The 21,143-nt window shown below is 42.5% G+C and overlaps 1 protein-coding gene across 1 annotated transcript in view; it reads right to left on the reverse strand.

Moving 5' to 3' along the window:
• Window positions 1-3,762: 3,762 nt before the first annotated feature.
• wipf2a (WAS/WASL interacting protein family, member 2a) overlaps window positions 3,763-21,143 on the reverse strand; it is a 30,639-nt gene continuing 13,258 nt past the window's right edge. Inside the window, exons 2-8 of the mRNA XM_034188001.1 lie at window positions 20,135-20,279; window positions 18,989-19,121; window positions 18,578-18,676; window positions 17,313-17,963; window positions 9,336-9,563; window positions 6,533-6,631; window positions 3,763-6,337 (exon numbers count right to left, since the gene is read on the reverse strand). Coding sequence (XP_034043892.1) covers window positions 6,294-6,337; window positions 6,533-6,631; window positions 9,336-9,563; window positions 17,313-17,963; window positions 18,578-18,676; window positions 18,989-19,121; window positions 20,135-20,197 — 1,317 coding nt within the window. The 5' untranslated portion in view covers window positions 20,198-20,279 and the 3' untranslated portion in view covers window positions 3,763-6,293. The remainder of the gene's footprint in view (window positions 6,338-6,532; window positions 6,632-9,335; window positions 9,564-17,312; window positions 17,964-18,577; window positions 18,677-18,988; window positions 19,122-20,134; window positions 20,280-21,143) is intronic.

The raw sequence follows: 21,143 nt of genomic DNA on the forward strand, positions 1-21,143 counted from the left end.
ACAGCAAACATGACGGTGTTTACGAGGTTTTTGAGGCTCCTGACTTACAGATCATTTCACATTTCTTCAGAATCCCGATGAGAATCCCAAAAATGATTGCAACCACAATCGAAGTGATGCCGGCAGCTTTTATCTTTGCATCATCTGGAAGAACAGCACCACCCAGTGTTAGCTGAAGATAATGCAGATATTTTTCTAGGTGTTTCTTTGTTGTTTCTAAAATCATGCTGGACCTGCAGCCAGGATTTACCGGGTCGGTCCAACTGTTCCGGTTCTCTCAGGTCAACAGTCATCAGATCAGCTCCAGCTGATCTGTCGGATTCGTCTTTGGATTCTGCTGAGGATGAAAAATAAGAGTTTTCAGTAAATGTTTTTTGTGCACGTGTAAAAACTGACTGCTGTGTGATCAGCTGCTGTCTATTTATCGGTTGTTGTTACTGATCCACAAACAGAATATTACATCCAAACTGAACAGACAGACATCCTGCATGTCCATGTAATGTTTTAGGAGGAAACCAAGATTTTCATCATCAAAGCTGTATGATGTCATGGGGGGGGGGGGCGGTGGGTCAAAATGAAAACTTCTCAGTCACCATCCAATTTTAATCACCTTTCTCCTGAATGAAGGACCATCTGTCCCCAAACAAAATTAAGAAAAGAGAGTTTCTGTAACCTTTGACCCTCCTCTGTCAGTTTGGCAGAAACAGAAAATCAAAGTCACAGAAGTTTTCAAAGTGGCTGCGTCAATGCGTTTACATTTCTGTGTCTCCTCGGTGCAGTTCTTCACGGTGATATCAGACTCAGACCGGAACATCTGGGAGATGTTTCCACCAGATGACACCTTCAGGTCACCTTGAGAAATTACAGCAGGATTTCCTGGGAGGTAAAAAAAAAAAAAAAAAAAAAAAAAATATATATATATATATATATATATATATTTTTAATAAACAGAAAATGTTAAGGAAAATCTCACTTTGGATCAGCCTACGTGTCTTTAAGGTTTCTGTTACTTAAAAAAAAAATAAAAAAAAAATTACCTAACAATTTTCATTAAACGCCTGAAATTGCACAAGCTTTCATTACTGTTGTCAGACTCGCTCCACAGAGCCGACTGATGATTTTTTTTCCTGAGATATTTTTAAGAATGTCTGGCAGAAGGGAAAAATAACACAAATAATCCACCACTTTTTTGTTATCGTTACTGTTTTGTTAACATTAAGTCAGAATTATAAAATGCAAAATTTCCACGTTAAGCCACAATTATAATAAACTGCAGTTACACTGAAAAAATGAATTAGATGAAGATAAATTATCACATGATCAGACTGTCGAGATAAATGTTACACTTTAGTAAATTTAGGACAAACTCCCTTTTTTGTGCAACACAAAGTGATGCTGCTGCAAAAGCGTTTGATTAGAGATTAAAATTCTGTGCATTTTAAAAACTTTATCATTATTTCATCAGAAATGGATAAATACTGAAATACTCTCAATTTTATGTTGACAGATGCTGCGCGCGCGCGCGCGCACACATATTTTTGAAAACAATCTTCCTGTTTTTGTTTTTAAGAACTAACACGTGGTCAGCAGTTTGAAGCCATAAGAGTTTTTGTTTACCGTCATTAATGTTCAGTCTTACCTGCAAACAATAAAACGCTGAGGACCGTCAGCAGCGTCACGTTAACGAGATAACGAACGAGACAAACTGATGTCATCGTGTTGGTGGCTTTACAAAAAAAATCACAGTGGAGCAAAAACAATAAGCAAAGAAACAAACCAGCAAAACCTGAAGAGACAAAAATGTCCACACAAAGCAGAATGTTAATAACCTTCCACTTAAAGAAAAAGGGTTACTGCAAAACCTTTGTGTTTTTCTAACAGTCTCACAGATGGTTGTGTATTTGGAGCCACTGCTTACAGGGCCACAGCCAAGCTTGTTATTATGGGGCACTGCCCCCCCCCATCCACCACCTGTAAACGAGTTTCAATCTCAATCAGAGAAAAGCTCAACTCCCTGTATTATTTTTTCTTTACTGATCACATTACTTTACTGAACACACAAAACAAAAAACATTACCGAACAGCTTCATTTTCATATTTTGTTTGAGATGTATTGCATGAAAAAAGAAAAAATGTCCCATTTCCAAGCAACATTTTTAATCTTTACTGAGCAAACGTCACTCATTTTACAGTTCAACCAAAAAGTATTCAGTGCTTCACTTTTTCCACGTTTTTTTGTTAGCCTTATTCCAAAATTGATGAAATTTATGTTTTCCTCAAAATTCTACACACAATACCCCATAATGACAATGTGACAAAAGTTTATTTTTGCAAATTTATTAAAAACAAAAAACTAAGAAATCACGGGTACATAAGTATTCACAGCCTTTGCCATGAAGCTCAAAATTGAGCTCAGGTGCATCCTGTGTCCACTGATCATCCATGAGATGTTTCTACAGTTTAACTGAAGTCCACCTGGGGTAAATTCAGTTGGTTGGACATGATTTGGAAAGACACACACCTGTCTACATATAAAGTCCCACAGTTGACAGTCAGAGCACAAACCAAGCATGAAGTCAAAGGAATTGACTACAGACCCCCGAGACACGACTGTCTCAAGGGACAAATCTGGGGAAGGGAACAGAAACATTTCTGCTGCTTTGAAGGTCCCAATGAGCACAGTGGCCTCCGTCATCTTTAAATGGAAGAAGTTCGGAAACACCAGGACTCTTCCTAGAGCTGTACACCCCTAAACTGAGCGATTGGCGGAGAAGGACCTTAGTCAGGGAGGCGACCAAGAGTCTGAAGGTCACTCTGTCAGAACTCCAGCATTCCTCTGTGGAGAGAGAACATTCCAGTAGAACAACCACCTCTGCAGCAATCCACCAATCAGGCCTGTATGGTAGAGTGACCGGACAGAAGCCAGTCATTAGTAAAAGGCACATGTCAGCCCACCTGGAGTTTGACAAAAAGGCACCTGAAGGCCTCTCAGACCAGGAGGAACAAAATTCTCTGGTCTGATGAGACAAAAATTCAACTCTTTGGCGTCATGTTTGGAGGAAACCAGGCATCATCCCTACAGTGAAGCATGGTGGTGGCAGCATCATGCTGTGGGGATGTTTTTCCAGCAGCAGGAACTGGGAGACTAGTCAGGATTGAGGGAAAGCTGAATGTAGCAACGTACAAAGACATCCTGGGTGAAAACCTGCTCCAGAGAGCTCTTGACCTCAGACTGGGGCGATGGCTCATCTTTCAGCAGGACAATGACCCTAAACACACAGCCAAGATATCAAAGGAGTGGCTTCAGGACAACTCTGTGAATGTCCTTGAGTGGTCCAGCCAGAGTCCAGACCTGAATCTGACTGAACAACTCTGGAGAGATCTGAAAATGTCTGTGCACCGACGCTCCCCATCCAACCTGATGGAGCTTGAGAGGTGCTGCAAAGAGGAATGGACCAAACTGCCCAAAGATAGGTGCACCAAGCTTGTGGCATCATATTCAAGAAGACTTGAGGCTGTAATTGCTGCCAAAGGTGCATCAACAAAGTATTGAACAAAGGGTGTGAATACTTACGTACACGTGATTTTAGTTTGTTTTTATCAATTTGCAAAAATATCAAAAAAGAGTTTTCAAATGTTTTATATAGTTGAATATGAATATTAAATTATACAGGTGAATATTTGATAATGAATGAATCCAAAAAGGACACCCAACTTAAAAAAACAAACAACAAAAAAAAAAACAAGCAGACCATCCATCAGGTACTCTTTTCCCCACAGAAATTTATTTGAAATTATTTCAGATTAAAAACAGATTAACATGATACTACCACAGGGATTTTGCACGTGGCGTGAACATCAGACGTGACCAGTCACCGCGTGCACACAGGGATCCGATTCTTTCATCTTTAGAAAATAATTTTCTCATGATGTGGAGAAAAGCTCACAGCTCACCCGTATGCTCAAAAACGTTTGGAGAAGTGCCGAAGCTCGCCAACTGACAGGCTGCCGTAATAATCATTTCTCTTTCCTATATTACAACCTTTTTACATCAAATAGATCAATAACTATGATTACTATATTCCTTGTACTTAACGTACACATAAAATATTTATTGCAGTTTAAAATAGATCTGTTTGTTTACTATCATCTCTTTCTCCCAAAGAGGGAGAAACAAAAAGAAAATCCACTGGTACCAAGGTAGGATTTAGTGTAAGGCAAAGACCAGCAGGAGGCGCTGCATCAAAGAAAATGAATTTAAAGTCAAATCATTTCCTTGATTTTCCTGCTTTGTATTAACATGATGTAATTACTATTATTATTCAGTGTTTTAAAGTTCAGTTTGGAGGTTCTTAAAGAAATAACAACCTCAAAGTCTTATGGCACTTGCGTGTTTTTTTTAAAAGATATTAACTACATTCTGTTTAAACGGCTCTTTGCATAGCGATCTAAAAAGTATCTTTTTCACTAGTTTCTATATGGAGCAGCAAATGGAAAATTACAGAAACAGAATCAGCTTCTAGAAAAGTTCAACACAAAAAGTGACAAATGTTCCCTTATGACAAATCAATTCCATTTTTACAGTCTCAATGATGACTCGAGCTAAACAACGGAAAACAACCGGCGCATCTTTGACACAAAGTCAAAATTTCAGGTGTCCCGTCTGAAACATGACACTTTGTTCCTTCTCTGTTTGACCAGATACAACACAGGCACTTAGCGGCTGTCCACATGTTTTGCACCCCAGCGGCCCCAACATAAGATGGTTTAGTCAAGCTCAATTTATATTTTTCAGGTTAATACCATAGTTTTTAATCTGTGATTTTGAAGTACTTTAAACCGCAATTTCTAAAATTTAAGCTATTGCTGAGACATCGTGTTTTACGTTGCATCGTGACAAAAAGCAACCAAAGTAGTCACAACAAGAAGCAACCATCAGAATGGAACAAATTTAAATTCCAACACCTTGATTCAGATCTCAGTAGAATTCCAACCAGACAAAATATATTTTAAAGAGATATTAAAAGTATAACTGCTCTGAGTCAGACTGAAAGTACAGAAATCTGGATCGTCAGGTGAAATTTTAAACCCTTTTAAATGGTTTTGGCTCTGCAGCTTTATGGTCTATTTCTTGGTCCGCTCAAAACTGAATAATTTAACCATACACACACACACACACACACACACCTTTCAAACAGCTCGATGTTTTAAAAAGATACATTTGTTTTTAACCAGCAGGACCAGGATGCTTCAAGATTACAATAATAATTAAAAAAAATTATAATCCAGATTTTTCTTGTGATCTGGATGTCGATGGCCATCGTGCACAGAGGAAACACAGCTGTGCACGGTGTGAGGGATTAAAGTGCCGTGCAACTTCACAAGAAAGAACATGTTTGAATCAGAAAAAGTGAAAAAGTTTTTTTTTTGTTGGGGGGGGGGGGGGGGGGGTAAATTCCCCCATCAGTTGTGACTCTGAAAGGCGCATTTTCCTTTGCTGCTTTGGGAAATGGATAATAAAACTAAAATCACACCATTTTAATGTCTTAGTTCTTGCAATTTACAAAATATTCAGGCAAATATTTTGACACTGGTGCCATTCTGGATGTCAGAAAAAGCATTTTCTGATAAATTTTCACTTTTCCATTTCTGCAACAGAAATTTCAAACAAAAACAAAAATCCTCTGCGTGGTTTCACCGTCTTTTTCTGCATGGTTCGTTCCACTCTAATTTTGGCACGTTGTGAAAGAAAAGTTTGTTCAAGCTTACATTTACCTGGCATAACTGGAAGAGCCAAAAAAAAAAAAAAAAAAGAGCAAGTCCCACATTCCCAGAAGCCTCAGCGACAGCACAAGTCGCCACCCGCCGAGTCCTCTAAACAACTTGTTTTCAATTGTAAAGTTTGATGATTGATCCCCGATGACACCACAAATTAATCCCGATACCAAAACACACATAAACGAGAAAAATCACCACCCTTATTATTGAGAAAACACATTAAAAAAGTGGAATGAACACATTTATGTTGTTTCCTGAACTTTGGTCCTGGTAAGTTGGAACAAAGTGAACCACTGCGGCTCCGTGTCCAGTCCGGTTTGTCGCTTCAAAGTGGTTTTGTCGTCTCGTGTGAAGACAGAAGGTGAGCGAGGTGGAAAGCGCTTTGTGTGGGTTTACGCGGCACTCGCCGCTGTGCTGCGTCGGTGTTAGCGGAGTTTTTGTGGGTGTAGTGCGTTTGCCGTTTAAACAATTCAAACGAGGTGGGCAGAGTGTTCGAGTCCTGAGCCGAGGTCACTTCACCTCCCCACCGGCGGCGCTGGAGGAGCTCCTCTGATTGTGGCTGTGAGCAGAAGAAGAAGAAGAAGGTCAGCTATCTCTTTTAAAACACGCTGGTAGAAATCACAAACAGGTGGATTCTGCACAGCTGCTCAGAAGCTCTAATGAGTAAAACATGAACACACACACACACACACACACACACACACACACTTAAACTTCGAACTGAACTCAGACGGAACATTAAGGGTCTTCCTACCCTTGTTTTTACTGGGGTAGATCTTGTTGAAATGCCGGTACTCCTCTGGAGGTGGGAGGTCTTCAATGGGATGAAAGCTGTACTTTGATTCAAAGTCATCTGAGGACAATAAAAGTTTCAGTCAATCAAATATTCTCCTACATAAAAATGGCAGCTGCCACTTTATTAGGCACGCGTGAGAGTGTTTAAGAAGTTTATTGGAGGTTCACTGTGAGACGCGACCACGCTTAAAGCTGCAGCTAACGATTCTAAATTCAATGTGTTTCTAATACTCTTGAATGTGAAAACATCCAAACACTGAACTGATTACTCGTTTGATAAAATGCTGTGCACGTATAGGTCGTGTGCATGAATCCACGCTGATTTGTTGTGAAGTACCACCACAGGGTGGAGCCCACAGATCTGAACAGCAGGGATTGGTGACTCACTTCCTTGTGGGGTGTTTGCATGTTGACAAAATATTTGACTATGATCACAGACAAAACATTCCTGTGATCCACAAAAAGAAAGGAGGAAGGAATTTCTCCACCTTAACAGAGGATTTGATAAAACATTGAGTTTTTATAGATGAGCTTCTTAAAACAGTGTGTTACGATCTCGGGTTACGTTAGCGGAGACGTCACTACGCCTCTAAGCTGCTGCTGAAAACTCTTATCTGACACTAAAGAACACGACACACACACACACACACACACACACACACGACACACACACACACACACACACACACACGACACACACGACACACACACACACACACACACACACACACACACACACACACACACACACACACACACACACACACACACACACACACACACACACACACACACACACACACACACACACACACACACACACACACACACACACACACACACACACACACACAAAGTTACTTTCAACAACTGTGAATGAACCTCTTGTGTATCAGGGCCAGTTGCCAACAAGGACCCAGTGCAGTTCCAGGATCCATAGCTGTGCTTCCCCTGACATCTTATAGGTCTGGCAGCCCACCAGGCCACATTATTTATTTATTTTTGAATAACAATAAGTAATGCCAATTATCCATTAATTTGTAATCAATCATTTTGGCGTCCCCACAGAACTATGATCATGTTTTCCCTCAAACACATCTTCTGTCGAGTGATTGTTTTGTGTAAGTGATTTAACACCTCACTGATTGGCCTATTATTATTATCATCATCATCCAAAGACAAAATACGGCCATCAGGTATTGCGTAGGCTTTGTGTCCATCTGTCTGTGCTCAGCATCAGTCCAGTTCTGTTACTACCAGAGTCTTCACATTCTTGGGACACGGACCTTGGACAATTCAAAGATGGCTAACCCTGACCTATTTTAAGAGGTCAAAAGGTCACATTTTGTTTCCTGTATTTATGCTCATATGGCCAAGGGGAATGTTAGCATTACTTTACATGTTTTATCTTACCAGGTGGTCAGGTGACAGCAGCAAAATGTTTAAAACTCATTTGACATCCTGCTGTCCAGTTTCAATTAAAGCTAGTCATCGCAGCTTCTAGTAGAAGTCCTCAGACATCAGAATCTGACACCTACTCAACAAATCATGACTCCTGTCGACAAACATCAGACTCTGTTGCTGCAGATGTAGTTTATGGTGAAACAGACAGTTGTTGTTTACACAATCTGTTTGTGCCACTGAGACTCCTTTGGACAAACTGCTGTTTCACACCAGACAGCCGTGTGGCTGAAGACAAAGTGTTGTGAATAACAGTTATAATGTGATAGTTTTGTGGTAATCGACACACCAACCAGCCGCTGCACAGCGCCCGAATGTGGGTGGAGTTAGCAGAGACACTAATCACTTCGTCAAACACGACTCCAAGTTTCTACGAGCACCAATACTTCCTGATCTAATCATCTTGGCTGAGCAGCTTGACTCCGTAAGATAAGATAAGATAAGAAAGCCTTTATTCATCCCTCAATGGGGAAATTTCAGTGTCACATCGCAGCATAGAACAGTAGGAATAGACAGAAGGGAATGCAATAAAACAAACAAGTATCTCTTAAAAAACAAGAACTAAAAAAAAGCACTGAGTGCCGGGTAAAGCTAAGGCTACCATAGTTCAGTTCAGTGCTGCACTGCCGGGATGTGAAAGTGATCAGATAAAGTGACTTCAGCGTGAAATGTACGATAAGTTACTGATATTTACAATATGGACAGGTTAAAATATAGAAGGTAAAGTGACTTGAGTTTGCACCATAAGTTAAATTATTGCACCTAATAAATACAGCAGGTAATGACATGATTATTGTCCTGGTTGCTATGGTTACCACAGTACTAGCATTGTTCACTGTACAGTCTTACAGCAGCCGGGAGAAACAAACTGCGGAATCTCTCCACCCACATAAAGTCAGCTGGCTAAAAAAAAAAACCAAACAATCAGGAGCCTCAGCAACATCAATATGGAATCAATTAAGCCAATGTCAAATTTCACACATTACTTTTTACAGATAGAAACAGAATTTTCTCTATTTGTAGTTTGACTTTGCAGACTCATAGAGACAATGTTAACCGTAGTTAGCAGTCATGTTGAAGATCCAATATTTGAGCATCAGAAGTGAGTGAGCTTAATGTTTGTAGGTTAGTTGTTACTTTGCACCAACAGGTACAGACACTAAGCTAATTAGCACAGCTAAATATCTTAGCAATTCATGGAAAGGAAAAAGTACAACGCTAACAATGCTGCTTGTGTTGATGCTCGTTTAAGAGCCGCGGTCTACAAGCTAACACCTGGTCCGGTGTGTGACTCTACTCACCCATGATGGACCTGGAGGAGAGATGACCGTTCCGAATGGGTGGGGGCGGTGGAGGGGGTCCGGCTGGTGTGCGGGAGGAGGATAATGATATGGAGGAAGGTGGGAGTGGTTTTTCCACCCGGCTGTGGGTCTCTGAGGCGGTCACAGTGCTCTGGACGCGGTACGGCGGTGGGGGAGGAGGGGCGTCCCGACTGCCGTTACGAGACCCAGAAGAGGGCACCTGAGGAGCTGTCTCACACACACAGACACACACACAGGAGTCAGCAATGAGTCACAACTGCTGCAGTTTTAGACCTGCTCCGACCAAAAATCCAGGGAGACCTGCCTCTCAGATGATGGGTCTTGGCTCTGTGTGCCAGGACGTGTCATTACGTTACAGTGGATTTTAGGGACAAACAGCTCTGATCACTATCGCAGCAGAAAAATAAGGAAAAATAGTGAGTTCAGACTTAAGTGTAGAGCAAAACAGGACTTTTTTTTTTTTTTTTAAGTGCTTTTGGTCCTCGTGATGGTTTTCGTGGATTCATTTAATCATGAGACCCAGATCAGTGGAACAGGACACTACCAGACTGAAGGAAACACAGGTGAGAAGTGAAAAGAATTACTGCAGTGCCACAGTCCAGACTGCACACACTGTAGCTACAGATGGTTTTTACGTTTCCACCAGCCATGCCAGTTAAATTATGTTTACCTTAAAATAAATAAATATTACAACAGCACAATGAAGAGCAGAGAAGCAGGCCAATGCGTTACAACATTCACTGTTACATTCTGAGCAAAGTATGAAGAACAGGTTAAGGTGAAGAGGACTTTCACACATCTGCAGGAATGCAGAGAAACCAGGAGGCCTCGTGACAAAATGTATTCATCTAATCACAACCCCTATGTACAGAAAGCAGCACGTTCCTCTTTACAAGTGTTCACTTTGTGTTCTAATTCAATTGCATTTTTTTTCCAGCAAATCTGACTGGCTAATCGTGTGACATTTCAGACCTTATAATATCATGGTAACAGTGGCAAAATAATTGACTGTTTCACATTTGGATGTTTTACTCCGCACCCTGACCGGTGTTCCATCATTCCCGTCAACAGGCCAACCCTCTGTGCAACTATGCATGCGCAATATTGTCAAGGCGCAGAACTGTCAATTTATGCGATAAGACATAATTCGACAGAACACCGGCTATGCGCGCTGCTACGCAAATCTCAACGGCGCTGTTAACAGAGTGACAGAAACGTACCGACATCGCCACTGAAATGGGTGAATTTAAGCTAGCATACGAAAGTACTGATGTGGATTCTGATACAGAATTACTGTTTGACATTTGATGGATTTTCACATTTGATGGATTACTCCGCTGTTGGAACGAGGCTGCCTCACAGTAAGCCTCGATGACCGAATTACCTACAGAAAAATAAACTGTGCAAACAATAGAATTGGATTAGAATGGGAATAACCCCCTTGTGTCTGATGATTTGCGGATGTTCGTGCTGTTATATGGTCGCAATATTCGTTTTACTGGCGACGCGTTAGCTGAACATGTAAAAGTCCTTTTTAAAGCTCAATTTGCGACCGCATAACCAGCATGAACGTCCGCACATCAGACACAACGGGGTTATTCCCTAATTCAAATGGTGCTACTGAAGTGCTTTAAACAGGCCAATCACAGAAACCATTTTCTGTTGGATGATTTGATCCAGAAATAACTGTGATACTGTTAACTATTAAGGATCTTCTTCGTCTTGTGGCTGTTCCCGTTAGGGGGCGCCACAGCAGATCAATCGTTTCCATCTCACCAACCACCCGCATGTCCTCCTTCAACACATCCATAAACCTCCTCTTTGGCCTCCCTCTTCTCCTCCTGCCTGGTGGCTCCATCCTCAGCATCCTTCTCCCTATATACCCTGGGTCCCTCCTCTGCACATGTCCAAACCATCTCAATCTCACCTCTCTGACTTTGTCTCCAAACCGTCCCACCTGAGCTGTCCCTCTGATATGTTCATTCCTAATCTTGTCCATTCTCGTCACTCCCAAAGAGAATCTCAACATCTTCAGCTCTGCCTCCTGTCTTTTTGTTAGTGCCACCGTCTCTAAGCCGTACAACATAGCTGGTCTCACTACTGTCTTATAAACTTTCCCCTTCATTCTTGCTGATATTCTTCGGTCACAAATCACTCCTGCCACCTTTCTCCACCCACTCCACCCTGCCTGCACTCTCTTCTTCACCTCTCAACCACACTCTCCATTACTTTTAACAGTTGACCCCAAATATTTAAACTCATCTACTTTCACCACTTCTACTCCTTGTAACTGCACTATTCCACTGGGCTCCCTCTCACTCAGACACATGGACTCAGTCTTGCTCCTACTGACTTTCATTCCCTTGCTCTCCAGAGCAAATCTCCACCTCTCCAGGCTAGACTCAGCCTGCTCTCTACTCTCACTACAGACCACAATGTCATCAGCAAACATCACAGTTTATGGAGACTCCTGTCTGATGACATCCGTCAACCTGTCCATCATCATTGTTAAAGAGAAAGGACTCAGAGCTGATTCTTGGTGTAATCCCACCTCCACTTTGAATGAATCTGACATTCCTACTGCACATCTCACCGCTGTCATACTATCCTTGTACATATCCTGCAACTGGTACTACAACTGTTCTCTTGGCACCCTGTCATAAGCTTTCGCTAAATCCACAAACACAATGTAATTCCTTCAGGTCTTCTCTATATGTCTCTATCAGCACTTTCAGAGCAAACACTGCATCTGTAGTGCTCGTTCTCTGCATGAAACCATATTGCTGCTTCACCTGTTTTCTAAGCCTAGCTTCTACTACTCTTTCCCATAACTTCATGCTGTGGCTGATCAACTTTATGCCTCTGTAGTTACTGCAGCTCTACACATCACCCTTGTTCTTGAAAATAAGAACCAGCACACTTCGTCTCCACTCCTCAGGTATCCTCTCACTTTCCAAGATTTTATTAAACAATCTGGTTAGAAACTCTACTGCCATCTCTCCTAGACATTTCCATGCCTCCACTGGAATGTCATCTGGACCGACTGCCTTTCCACTCTTCATCCTCTTCATAGCAGCCCTCACTTCTTCCTTACTAATCTCTTGTACTTCCTGATTTACTCTCACCGCATCATCCAGCCTTTTCTCTCGCTCAACTTCTTTATTCATCAGCTCTTCAAAATATTCCCTCCACCTTCTCAGCACACACTCCTCCATGTGCATCTTTTACCACTCTAAGCTGCTGCACATCCTTTCCAGCTCTGTCCCTTTGTCTGGCCAATCGGTACAAGTCCTTTTCTCCTTCTTGTACAGCTCGCAATATGCCTTGTCCTTCACGTTTGCCACTTCTCTTTTCGCCTTACGCCGCATCTCCTTGTACTCCTGTCTACTTTCTTCATCTCTCCGACTATCTCAAAACTTTTTCGCCAACCTCTTTCTCCTTATGCTTTCCTGGACCTCTTCAGTCCACCACCAAGTCTCCTTGTCTTCCTTCCACTGTCCAGATGTCATACCCAGTACTGTCCTAGCTGTCTCCCTCACCACATCTGCAGTACTTTTCCAGTTGTCCAAAACTGCTTCCCTCCAACCAGTGCTTCTCTCACCTGCTCGCTAAATTTCACACAACAGTCTTGCTCCTTCAGCTTCCACCATCTGATCCTTTGTTGAGCTCTCACTCTCCTCTTCTTCTATACCTCTAAAGTCATCCTACAAACAACCATCCTATGCTGTCTAATGACACTCTCTCCTGCCACCACCTTACAGTCTGATTTCTTTTAGCTTGCATCTCCTATAAAGAATGTAGTCCACCTGTGTGCACCTTCCTCCACTCTTATATGTTACCCTGTGCTCCTCCCTTTTCTTAAAGTAGGTATTCACCACAGCCATTTCCATCCTTTTTGTAAAATTAATTACCATCTGTCCTTCCCTATTCCTATCCTTGATACCATATCTACCCATTACTTCCTAATCACCTCTGTTCCCTTCACCAACATGCCCACTGAAGTCCGCTCCTATCACCACTCTTTCATGCTTGGGCACACTCCACCACCTCATCGAACACACTCCAGAAATCTTCTTTCTCCATCTCACAACCTACCTGTGGGGCATATGCACTGATGATATTCATCATCACCCCTTCAATTTCCAACTTCACACTCATCACCCGGTCAGACACTCGTTTAACCTCCAACACACTTAACATACTCTTCCTTTAAAATTACCCCAACACCATTTCTTTTCCTATCCTCACCATGGTACAACAACTTGTACCCACCACCGATGCTCCTGCTCTTACTTCCCTTCCACACACAATATGTCTACCTTTCTCCTCTCCATCATATCAGCCAGCTCTCTCCCTTTACCAGTCATACTACCCACATTCAAAGGCCCCACTTTCATTTCCACCCTTCTAGTTTTCTTATTCTTCCACTGTTTGTGGAAACGTTCTCCTCCTCTTCTTCGTCGTCGTCTTCACCCAGCAGTAGCCCAATTTCCACCGGCACCCTGTTGGGCAACAGCACCGGTGGCGGACGTTGTTAACCCGGTCCGGTATGGAAATTCGATTCTTAGTCTGCATAGTTGGTTGGCTTGTTTTCTGTCGGATGCCCTTCCTGACGCAACCCTCATTTATCCGGGCTTGGGACCAGCACTCAGAATGTACTGGCTGCACAACCCATGTGGCTGAGTGAGGCAAACCCTGATTTTTCTCAACAAAGTTGGCAAATAAAATAAAAAACAATATTCGTCAGCACCCACCAACTATTAAGGATAATAGCATAATAATGACTCATAGCACACCCTTTCAGACAGCAATGAAGTTAATTCTTCAGGCCCGTGTCCACATAAGGCATAAAACAGAAGTCATAAAATTTGCTAAATAAACAGCTGGGTTTCCATTACAAATTAAGGGAGTATAAGGATGGTGCTGGTGTGTTTGGCAAGCTATCCGCATTACTTTTTCCCCCAGTTGTTTTAGTGCAGTGGTTCTCAAACCTGTCCACAATTACCACGTAACCTACACATTTTCCATCTCTCCCTGCTTTGCTACAAGCTGATGGACTCAACCAGGTGTGTAGTCAATCAAGTACTAACAGACACCTGAATGAGCTAATCAGCTTGTGGTAGAGCAGGGAGAGATGGAAAATGTGTAGGTCTGATGTTACCCGAGGACCACTGTGTTAAGCCCATATCTCACGGAGCAGAAAATGCTGACAAACAGCTAATTTTAGGTTTCATCAGGGTTTAGAATAGCTTGCAAAACCATTTTGAAACAGTTTTAAGGGGGACCAACAGCATGTCTTGTTGCAAATAAATTTTTAACAAACAGCATTTCTTGTTGCAAATAAATTTTTAACATGTTCAAAATTTCTTAGCAAACTTATTTTTCTGTAAACAGTTGCCAGTGTTGGTAAAACAGTTGTAAGCCTTTGTCAAGGGTTGTAACATGTCACTTAAGTTCTTTTTGATTTCAAACCACTTTGACCCTCAAAGAGTCTTCCTTTTCTTGATCCATTCTTTTTTTTCTCTTCTGTAGCAGGATAGCTGCAGCAGCAGCACGTTGGGCTTCTTCCTGACATGAATTCATTACAATATTCTAGAAACGCAAGTTTATGTAGCTTCTACAGGCAAGCCTTCTAAAGCAAGTCTTCTGAGCTCCGTCATCCACAGTGGTCAGGAGAAATCTGAATGCCAGGGAGAGTTTGATTCTCCTGACATTCAGCTGGTATTTTACCAGGAGTTGGCAACAGGTTCAAAAATTTCCAAACTGTGGCAAAAGACTGGCAAATAGTTGCTAATTGTGGTAAACACTGTTGCTAGCATATGCTAATAGTTGCCCACTGTTATTCACAAACATTCGTGCTCATGCTGCCAATTGTCGCTAATGACAGAGGCAAACCCTGATTTTTCCCAACAAAGTTGGCAAATAAAATAAAAAACAATATTCGGCAGCACCCACCAACTCTCAGTCGCAGGCAGCAAATATACAAATCTGGCACGGGGTCATCTCAGTACGTGACACTTAGAGGAGGAGGGGAGAGGGAGCGAGCAGCAGTCTGAGGACGCAAGTGTAAAGGTGCCTTGACACTTGCAGAAATTTAATCCCTGCACTGGCATGCAATCTGGCATGCCAGTGAGTAAACTCGCAAACTGTGTGTGCTGTACGCAGTTGCGTGCGCAAAGGAAATTTTGAAATGTTCCAAACTTCTGGCACGCATTAATTTTGTGAAGTCATGAATATTGCTCAACCTGTTCGAAAACGCCTCTCATTGCTGCAATTATGACGAGATGTTACATCAATAGCAAACATAATATTACAGATACACTAACTCACAAGAAGAAATGAAAATGCAACTGTTTTACCAATCTATTACATTATATATTATAAATAATTGCCCTTGAGACGATTCCAAATGTGTTCATCGCACGAGACAACCTGCAACTGTAGGGAATTTCTCTGTGATTCTGGGAGCGATGGTTTCATCAGCCAAGTTCTGAGAACAAATGCGTCATAAGCTACGTAATGATTGTTTTTATTTTTTATATAGCGTGGCATCAAGTGGGACAAAAGCAGGTTGCATTGACACAACGAATTGCGCGGCCAGCAGGGATCAAATTTGTGCAAATGTCAAGGTGGCGTAAGACTGCACGCTGAATCCACTCACCATCCAAGATGACTGGTTTTAAGGTGATGACTGGTGTGACAGATCCTCCACAGCAAAGTCACCACATTCTGTTATTTGGAAGTGTTCATGTGTCCTTCCCCTGGCTTGTCTGAATAAATCTGGCTGTAAAAGTGATGATTTGTATGAACCTTTTATTTAGTTTGTCCAATTACTTATGGGCTCTGAAATTTGAAGGACTATTTATACAAAAGGCCATCACTCCTTCATAGTTAAATTGATGTTTTTGTTAAATTCCTTGAATTAAAAATTAAAATTGGCACTAAAAATCACATCTTTATTTCATTTTAGTTCCATTGTGATAGTGCACAGAGGACAAATCACAAAAATTGAGTCGTGTCCAAGTACGTACAGGGCCTGAGTGCAGACATAACTGTAGTTGTCAGCATGTAACGTGTGTACACACAGGCCTGGCTGGGATGCTACAGACTCTGCTGAGGTCTTCTTTCTGAACAGTTTGCCGCTTGGGTTTGAGATAACACAAGTTAAAACTTGCTGTAGACTCTGACCATTCCTACACCAGTGAATAGAGACAACCGGGACTCTTCAAATACCATCCAGAGACACCGACTGCCTCAAGAGCAGCACAAACCACAATGCTGGAAAACAAACACCAAAGTGCTGCAAGTCATTTGTGGTGAGGCTTCGGAATTTGTCTCGTTGCTTCAAGTTTCCTCAATATTTTATTGGTACTTTATTTTAAAGCAATAAAAGCAAAGAAGGAAAACCGTGTATGTTTCATCTAACGTCACCTCTCCTCACTCAATACAGTCAAAAATACTTCTGCCAAACATCAACAATCATGGAATTACACACTGGGATGAATAATGTGTGCATTTGTATAACCATTACATACAACATGTCGTCTGTGACATCACCTGTGAGTATTTAATTAAAACATCCTGATTATTAAACGGAACAGTGAGAATTTGAATTTGACTGTTGTAGGATAGATGTGACAGATTTCACCAAAACTAGTGTACTTGGTTTGAGTCAATTAAAGACAACAGTGGAGTTATCTTGTCCAGTTCATTTGAGATTAAGAGCTGACGAGGTTCATGAACAGATGGACCTGGCAATTCCTAATTTGCATAATTATTCCAGGAGAAGCCCAAACTTGTCACCACGGTTGATGAATATCTGTGCTACAAACACTCCACAAACCTTTGAGGTTTCTATTCCCAGTTAGCAACAAACTGAACACTTTCCTCTGCTTTCACAAAATCCAGCACACAGACGGACATCGATACCTGTGCGTGTGCGTTTAGGATCTGTACCTGTGCGGCGACCTGGTGGCTCTCGAGCAGGAGGTGGCGGCCTGCCAACCTGCTGGAAGGATGGAGATGATGAAGGTGGAGGGGGCGGAGCATGGCTGCGTCCTTGGCTTGCTCCGGATGTGTGTTTTTTGGTGAGAGAGTTGTGCCTCTGAGGAAGCTCCGGAGCACCGTCTACATCAGATGGTCCGTTGGAGACGCCGACTGAAGTGTGAGGCCTGTACGGTGGGGGAGGAGGTGGAGCAGAGGAGCCGCTGGCGGGTGGTCTGCTAGAAGAGGAAGACAGCTTCGTGGAGGCCAGAGGGGCAGGGCCTCTGCTTGGCGGTGGAGGAAGCGGCTTTTCTCGGCTGTGTGAGGAGGATGAGGGAGGTGGAGCAGGGGCTTTCTGGTTGGTGTTGGAGGAAGCATTGCCACGATTGCCTCTGCTGAATGGCGGAGGAGGAGGTGGTGCAGAGGTACTGTGCTTCATCCCGCCGCCTGAGGACGAGCTGCTGCTGGGGGGGCGAGAGATATCAGGGAGCGAAGGGCGTTCGCTGCGCTGGTTCTCTTGCAATGAGGGTGAGGGGGACCGGCCTGTGGGGGGCTGCGGCACTGCAGGCCGCGACATAGGGGGCCGCAGGGCGGATCTGCCCACTGAGCCACCTGCCGATCCATCTGTGTGGAAGACAGTGAGATGGCACCAAGAATCTCATTACACATGGAACAAACTCACTGGTTCATATAGAGAGAGAGACACAAAGTGATTTATTCATCCAACCCCAAGTAACAAATCTAAATCTGACCTTCACCTGTTTATTCAACAGCCATAAAATGACCACAGAAGGGGAGAAAAGCTCAAACTCAAGGCAGAAAAAGATTTTTTTCTTTTCTCACAGCACGACTCCACTTTGTAGACAAAAATATTATGACCATGTGGACTTTCAGTTGATGTTTCATATGTGGATTACTTATATAAATGATAAAAAAAATCACAGAACAGAATTTTATAACCAATCAGAAGACACCATGAGATGCAATCTCAACCATGGCTGTCACCATGGCAACAAATTCAGTCACAATAAACACAAAAGTGCATAATGTACACAAAATATAAACACTGATAAATAACCTCCAATGTCAAACTCATCTAAGATATTACTCAAAGATACACCTGTGTCACATTTCATCAGAACATCTGGAGGGATTAATTAGTCACTATGACACTTCACAGACAGGCAGAGAAACAGACTGTTGATGACAAAATGATCAGGCTTGCTTATTTATTTTACCTCCAACTGGACGTAATTTTGGCAAACCTCCCTGGAAAAGGCCTCCTATTGGTCCTGGAGCCCCACCTCCATGTCCACCGCCTCCACCTCCTCCAGATTCTGGGGAAGGATGAGGTGAATGTCAGCACAAATTATATGAAAGCAGAACTAGGGGTGAATTTTCATATTCAAATATTTGGCAAGACCATGAGGAACTTTATCGCAGGAACCAGGAAAACATTTGAGCAAACAAAGAGGGACACAGCCTGTAAGGGCAGAATTTCTTCCACAAAAAAGGGCATTTATTAGTTACAAAATGCATAAATACAACAGTGACTCCACTTCTTTGACTCTGTAGTGTTGATCTGGACTTTGTACGGTCTGCGGGATCACTGGTTTCTGTGTGAATATGAAACAAATGAGGCGACTCACTCTCTATAATGGGCGCACTCCTGTCACTGACCACAGTGACCTTCTTGAGTTTGGCTCCTTTGCAGATGTCGGAGAGCAGAGCTCCTCTGCCTTTAGACTCTGAGGCGCTCAGCTTTGGTGGAGTGGTGTTTGCCTGGAAAGAAAACAACATCACACCTACAGCTCCTCTCGTCAAACAGCACAGTCCACTGTCAGGTCGTGCATGAGTTCTAATGTGTGTGCACTCAATGATCAAAATAGTTAGTGATTAATTTGATACTCGGTAAATCATTGCAGCTCTATCCAGGGGTATAAAAGCTTTCCACAGAGGAATGCAGCAGGCAAAATGTGAGTACACACACACTTTAAAGAGGCTGCACACTCGTATGAATTTGACGTATCCCATCTCATAATGTGACCAGGATCCAGATCCTCGATGTAACACCCCGTCACACCTCGATGATTTAGCCAGCGTATGCCGACTGCATTAATAACGCTGGTATACCTCTAATAAGTTGTATAAGTTAGTACATTGAAGCACACCGATATACAGAGTACCTTGAAAAATTTTGGGCACGCACAATATTTTCAACATTTGCCAGCATATGTCTTATACATCCTGCGCATGCGGGACATGAATGGTAGTTAAGTTATGCGATTGTTGACACCTGTTTCTTGTAATTTACTCATAAATTGAAATCCATCCATTAATACTGTACACTGATTGGCTGAAAACTGCAGTCCTCATACATACAGACCAATCAGACCGCGACTGGAGGTTAAAACTTTAAAGAATCACAGCGCTTCATTCATTCACTGCAGTGTTTACCACAGCCATCAGTCGACTCATCAGTATTCTGCACGCTATGAAAATAAATCCCATGATCCACCAAGACAAAAATAAAATAAAATGACTTCGTTTAGCCTCTGTGTGGAGCGGGGACAGTGTACGCACGCCGGATGACGTGCTAGTCAATATTTAAGTGTTCCACCTGCCAAACAAAAGGGTTCTGCCGGCAGTAGAAATGCAAACCAAGCCAGATTTAACCGTTCTGACCCGCACTACACCGTGCAGTACCGACCTGAACCACTGTGTGGTATAACATACTGGCTAAATCAATGTTGGCAGGGCCCTAAATGCTGTGTGTACGCGAGGCGTTCACTGACCTGGCTGAATGTGGGGGGAGGCGGGGGACCAGGAGGAGGAGGCGGAGGGGGAGGAATAGGCATTGTGACCCACTGTAGGCAACTCTGTGTACAGAGTAAAACCCAGTGACTTCTCTGTCACAGCTGGGAGGACCCAAGAAGACTCCTGAAAAAAAGCAGAAACACAGATTTCATTAGGTCAGGCTGAGAACAACAGTAATCCAAAATTAACTTCTTTCTACTTATATTATTAATGTTAATCTTGTTCCCTGAGATTACCAGCACAAAGACAAACTGCAAAGTTCCCATATTAACTTCTGCTGCTTATTCAGCTCTGACATTTTGGGTTCTGACAGAAAAAGGTGAACCTCCTATTTTAGGCACTTTTAAACCTGCAATGAGCAGAACTCAAAATAAAGACAGAAAGTTCTACCATGGTGGCCACTAGGCGTTTGGCAGGGCAGCACGAATGTGGTGCTAGACGGCATCCAATGACAAACATTGCACCGTTATAGACCTCACAATGTGTTTGACAGCTTTTTCCTGCATTAATGGGACAGGAAAATATTGGGGGTTTGACCACTTCCGGGGACAGCATCACTTCACATGCACAGATGATGTACAGTTTGTTTTTTGTTTGTTTTTTTCCGGCTGCAATCACAGAAGCAGTCATGAGAAATGCAGTTTTTTTTTTTTCAGTTCTCAGCGGAGAAGGGAGATGAGGCAAATGGGAGGTTGTGTCATTAAGTTTTAACAAAATTTAATGTAAATAATGATGGGGTTGCCCCCGGAGGTACACTTTTTGCATCATATACTCTTTCATTTAACCCCTTTATCACCCACCCTCAAAGGAGACTATGGTACCTAATTTGTAAATACTTTTCATGCTGTACAGGCTGCTCAGTTTGGACATCTATACTCTCCAATCCATAATGAAAATGTGCATTTCAAATTCATATTTAACATTTACTTTTGACTTCAAAATGCTGTGGTACCCAGATATGAATGATGGTCCATATCCACAGCCTTT

Source organism: Thalassophryne amazonica, chromosome 15, assembly GCF_902500255.1.
Source record: "Thalassophryne amazonica chromosome 15, fThaAma1.1, whole genome shotgun sequence".
Taxonomy (NCBI): domain Eukaryota; kingdom Metazoa; phylum Chordata; class Actinopteri; order Batrachoidiformes; family Batrachoididae; genus Thalassophryne; species Thalassophryne amazonica.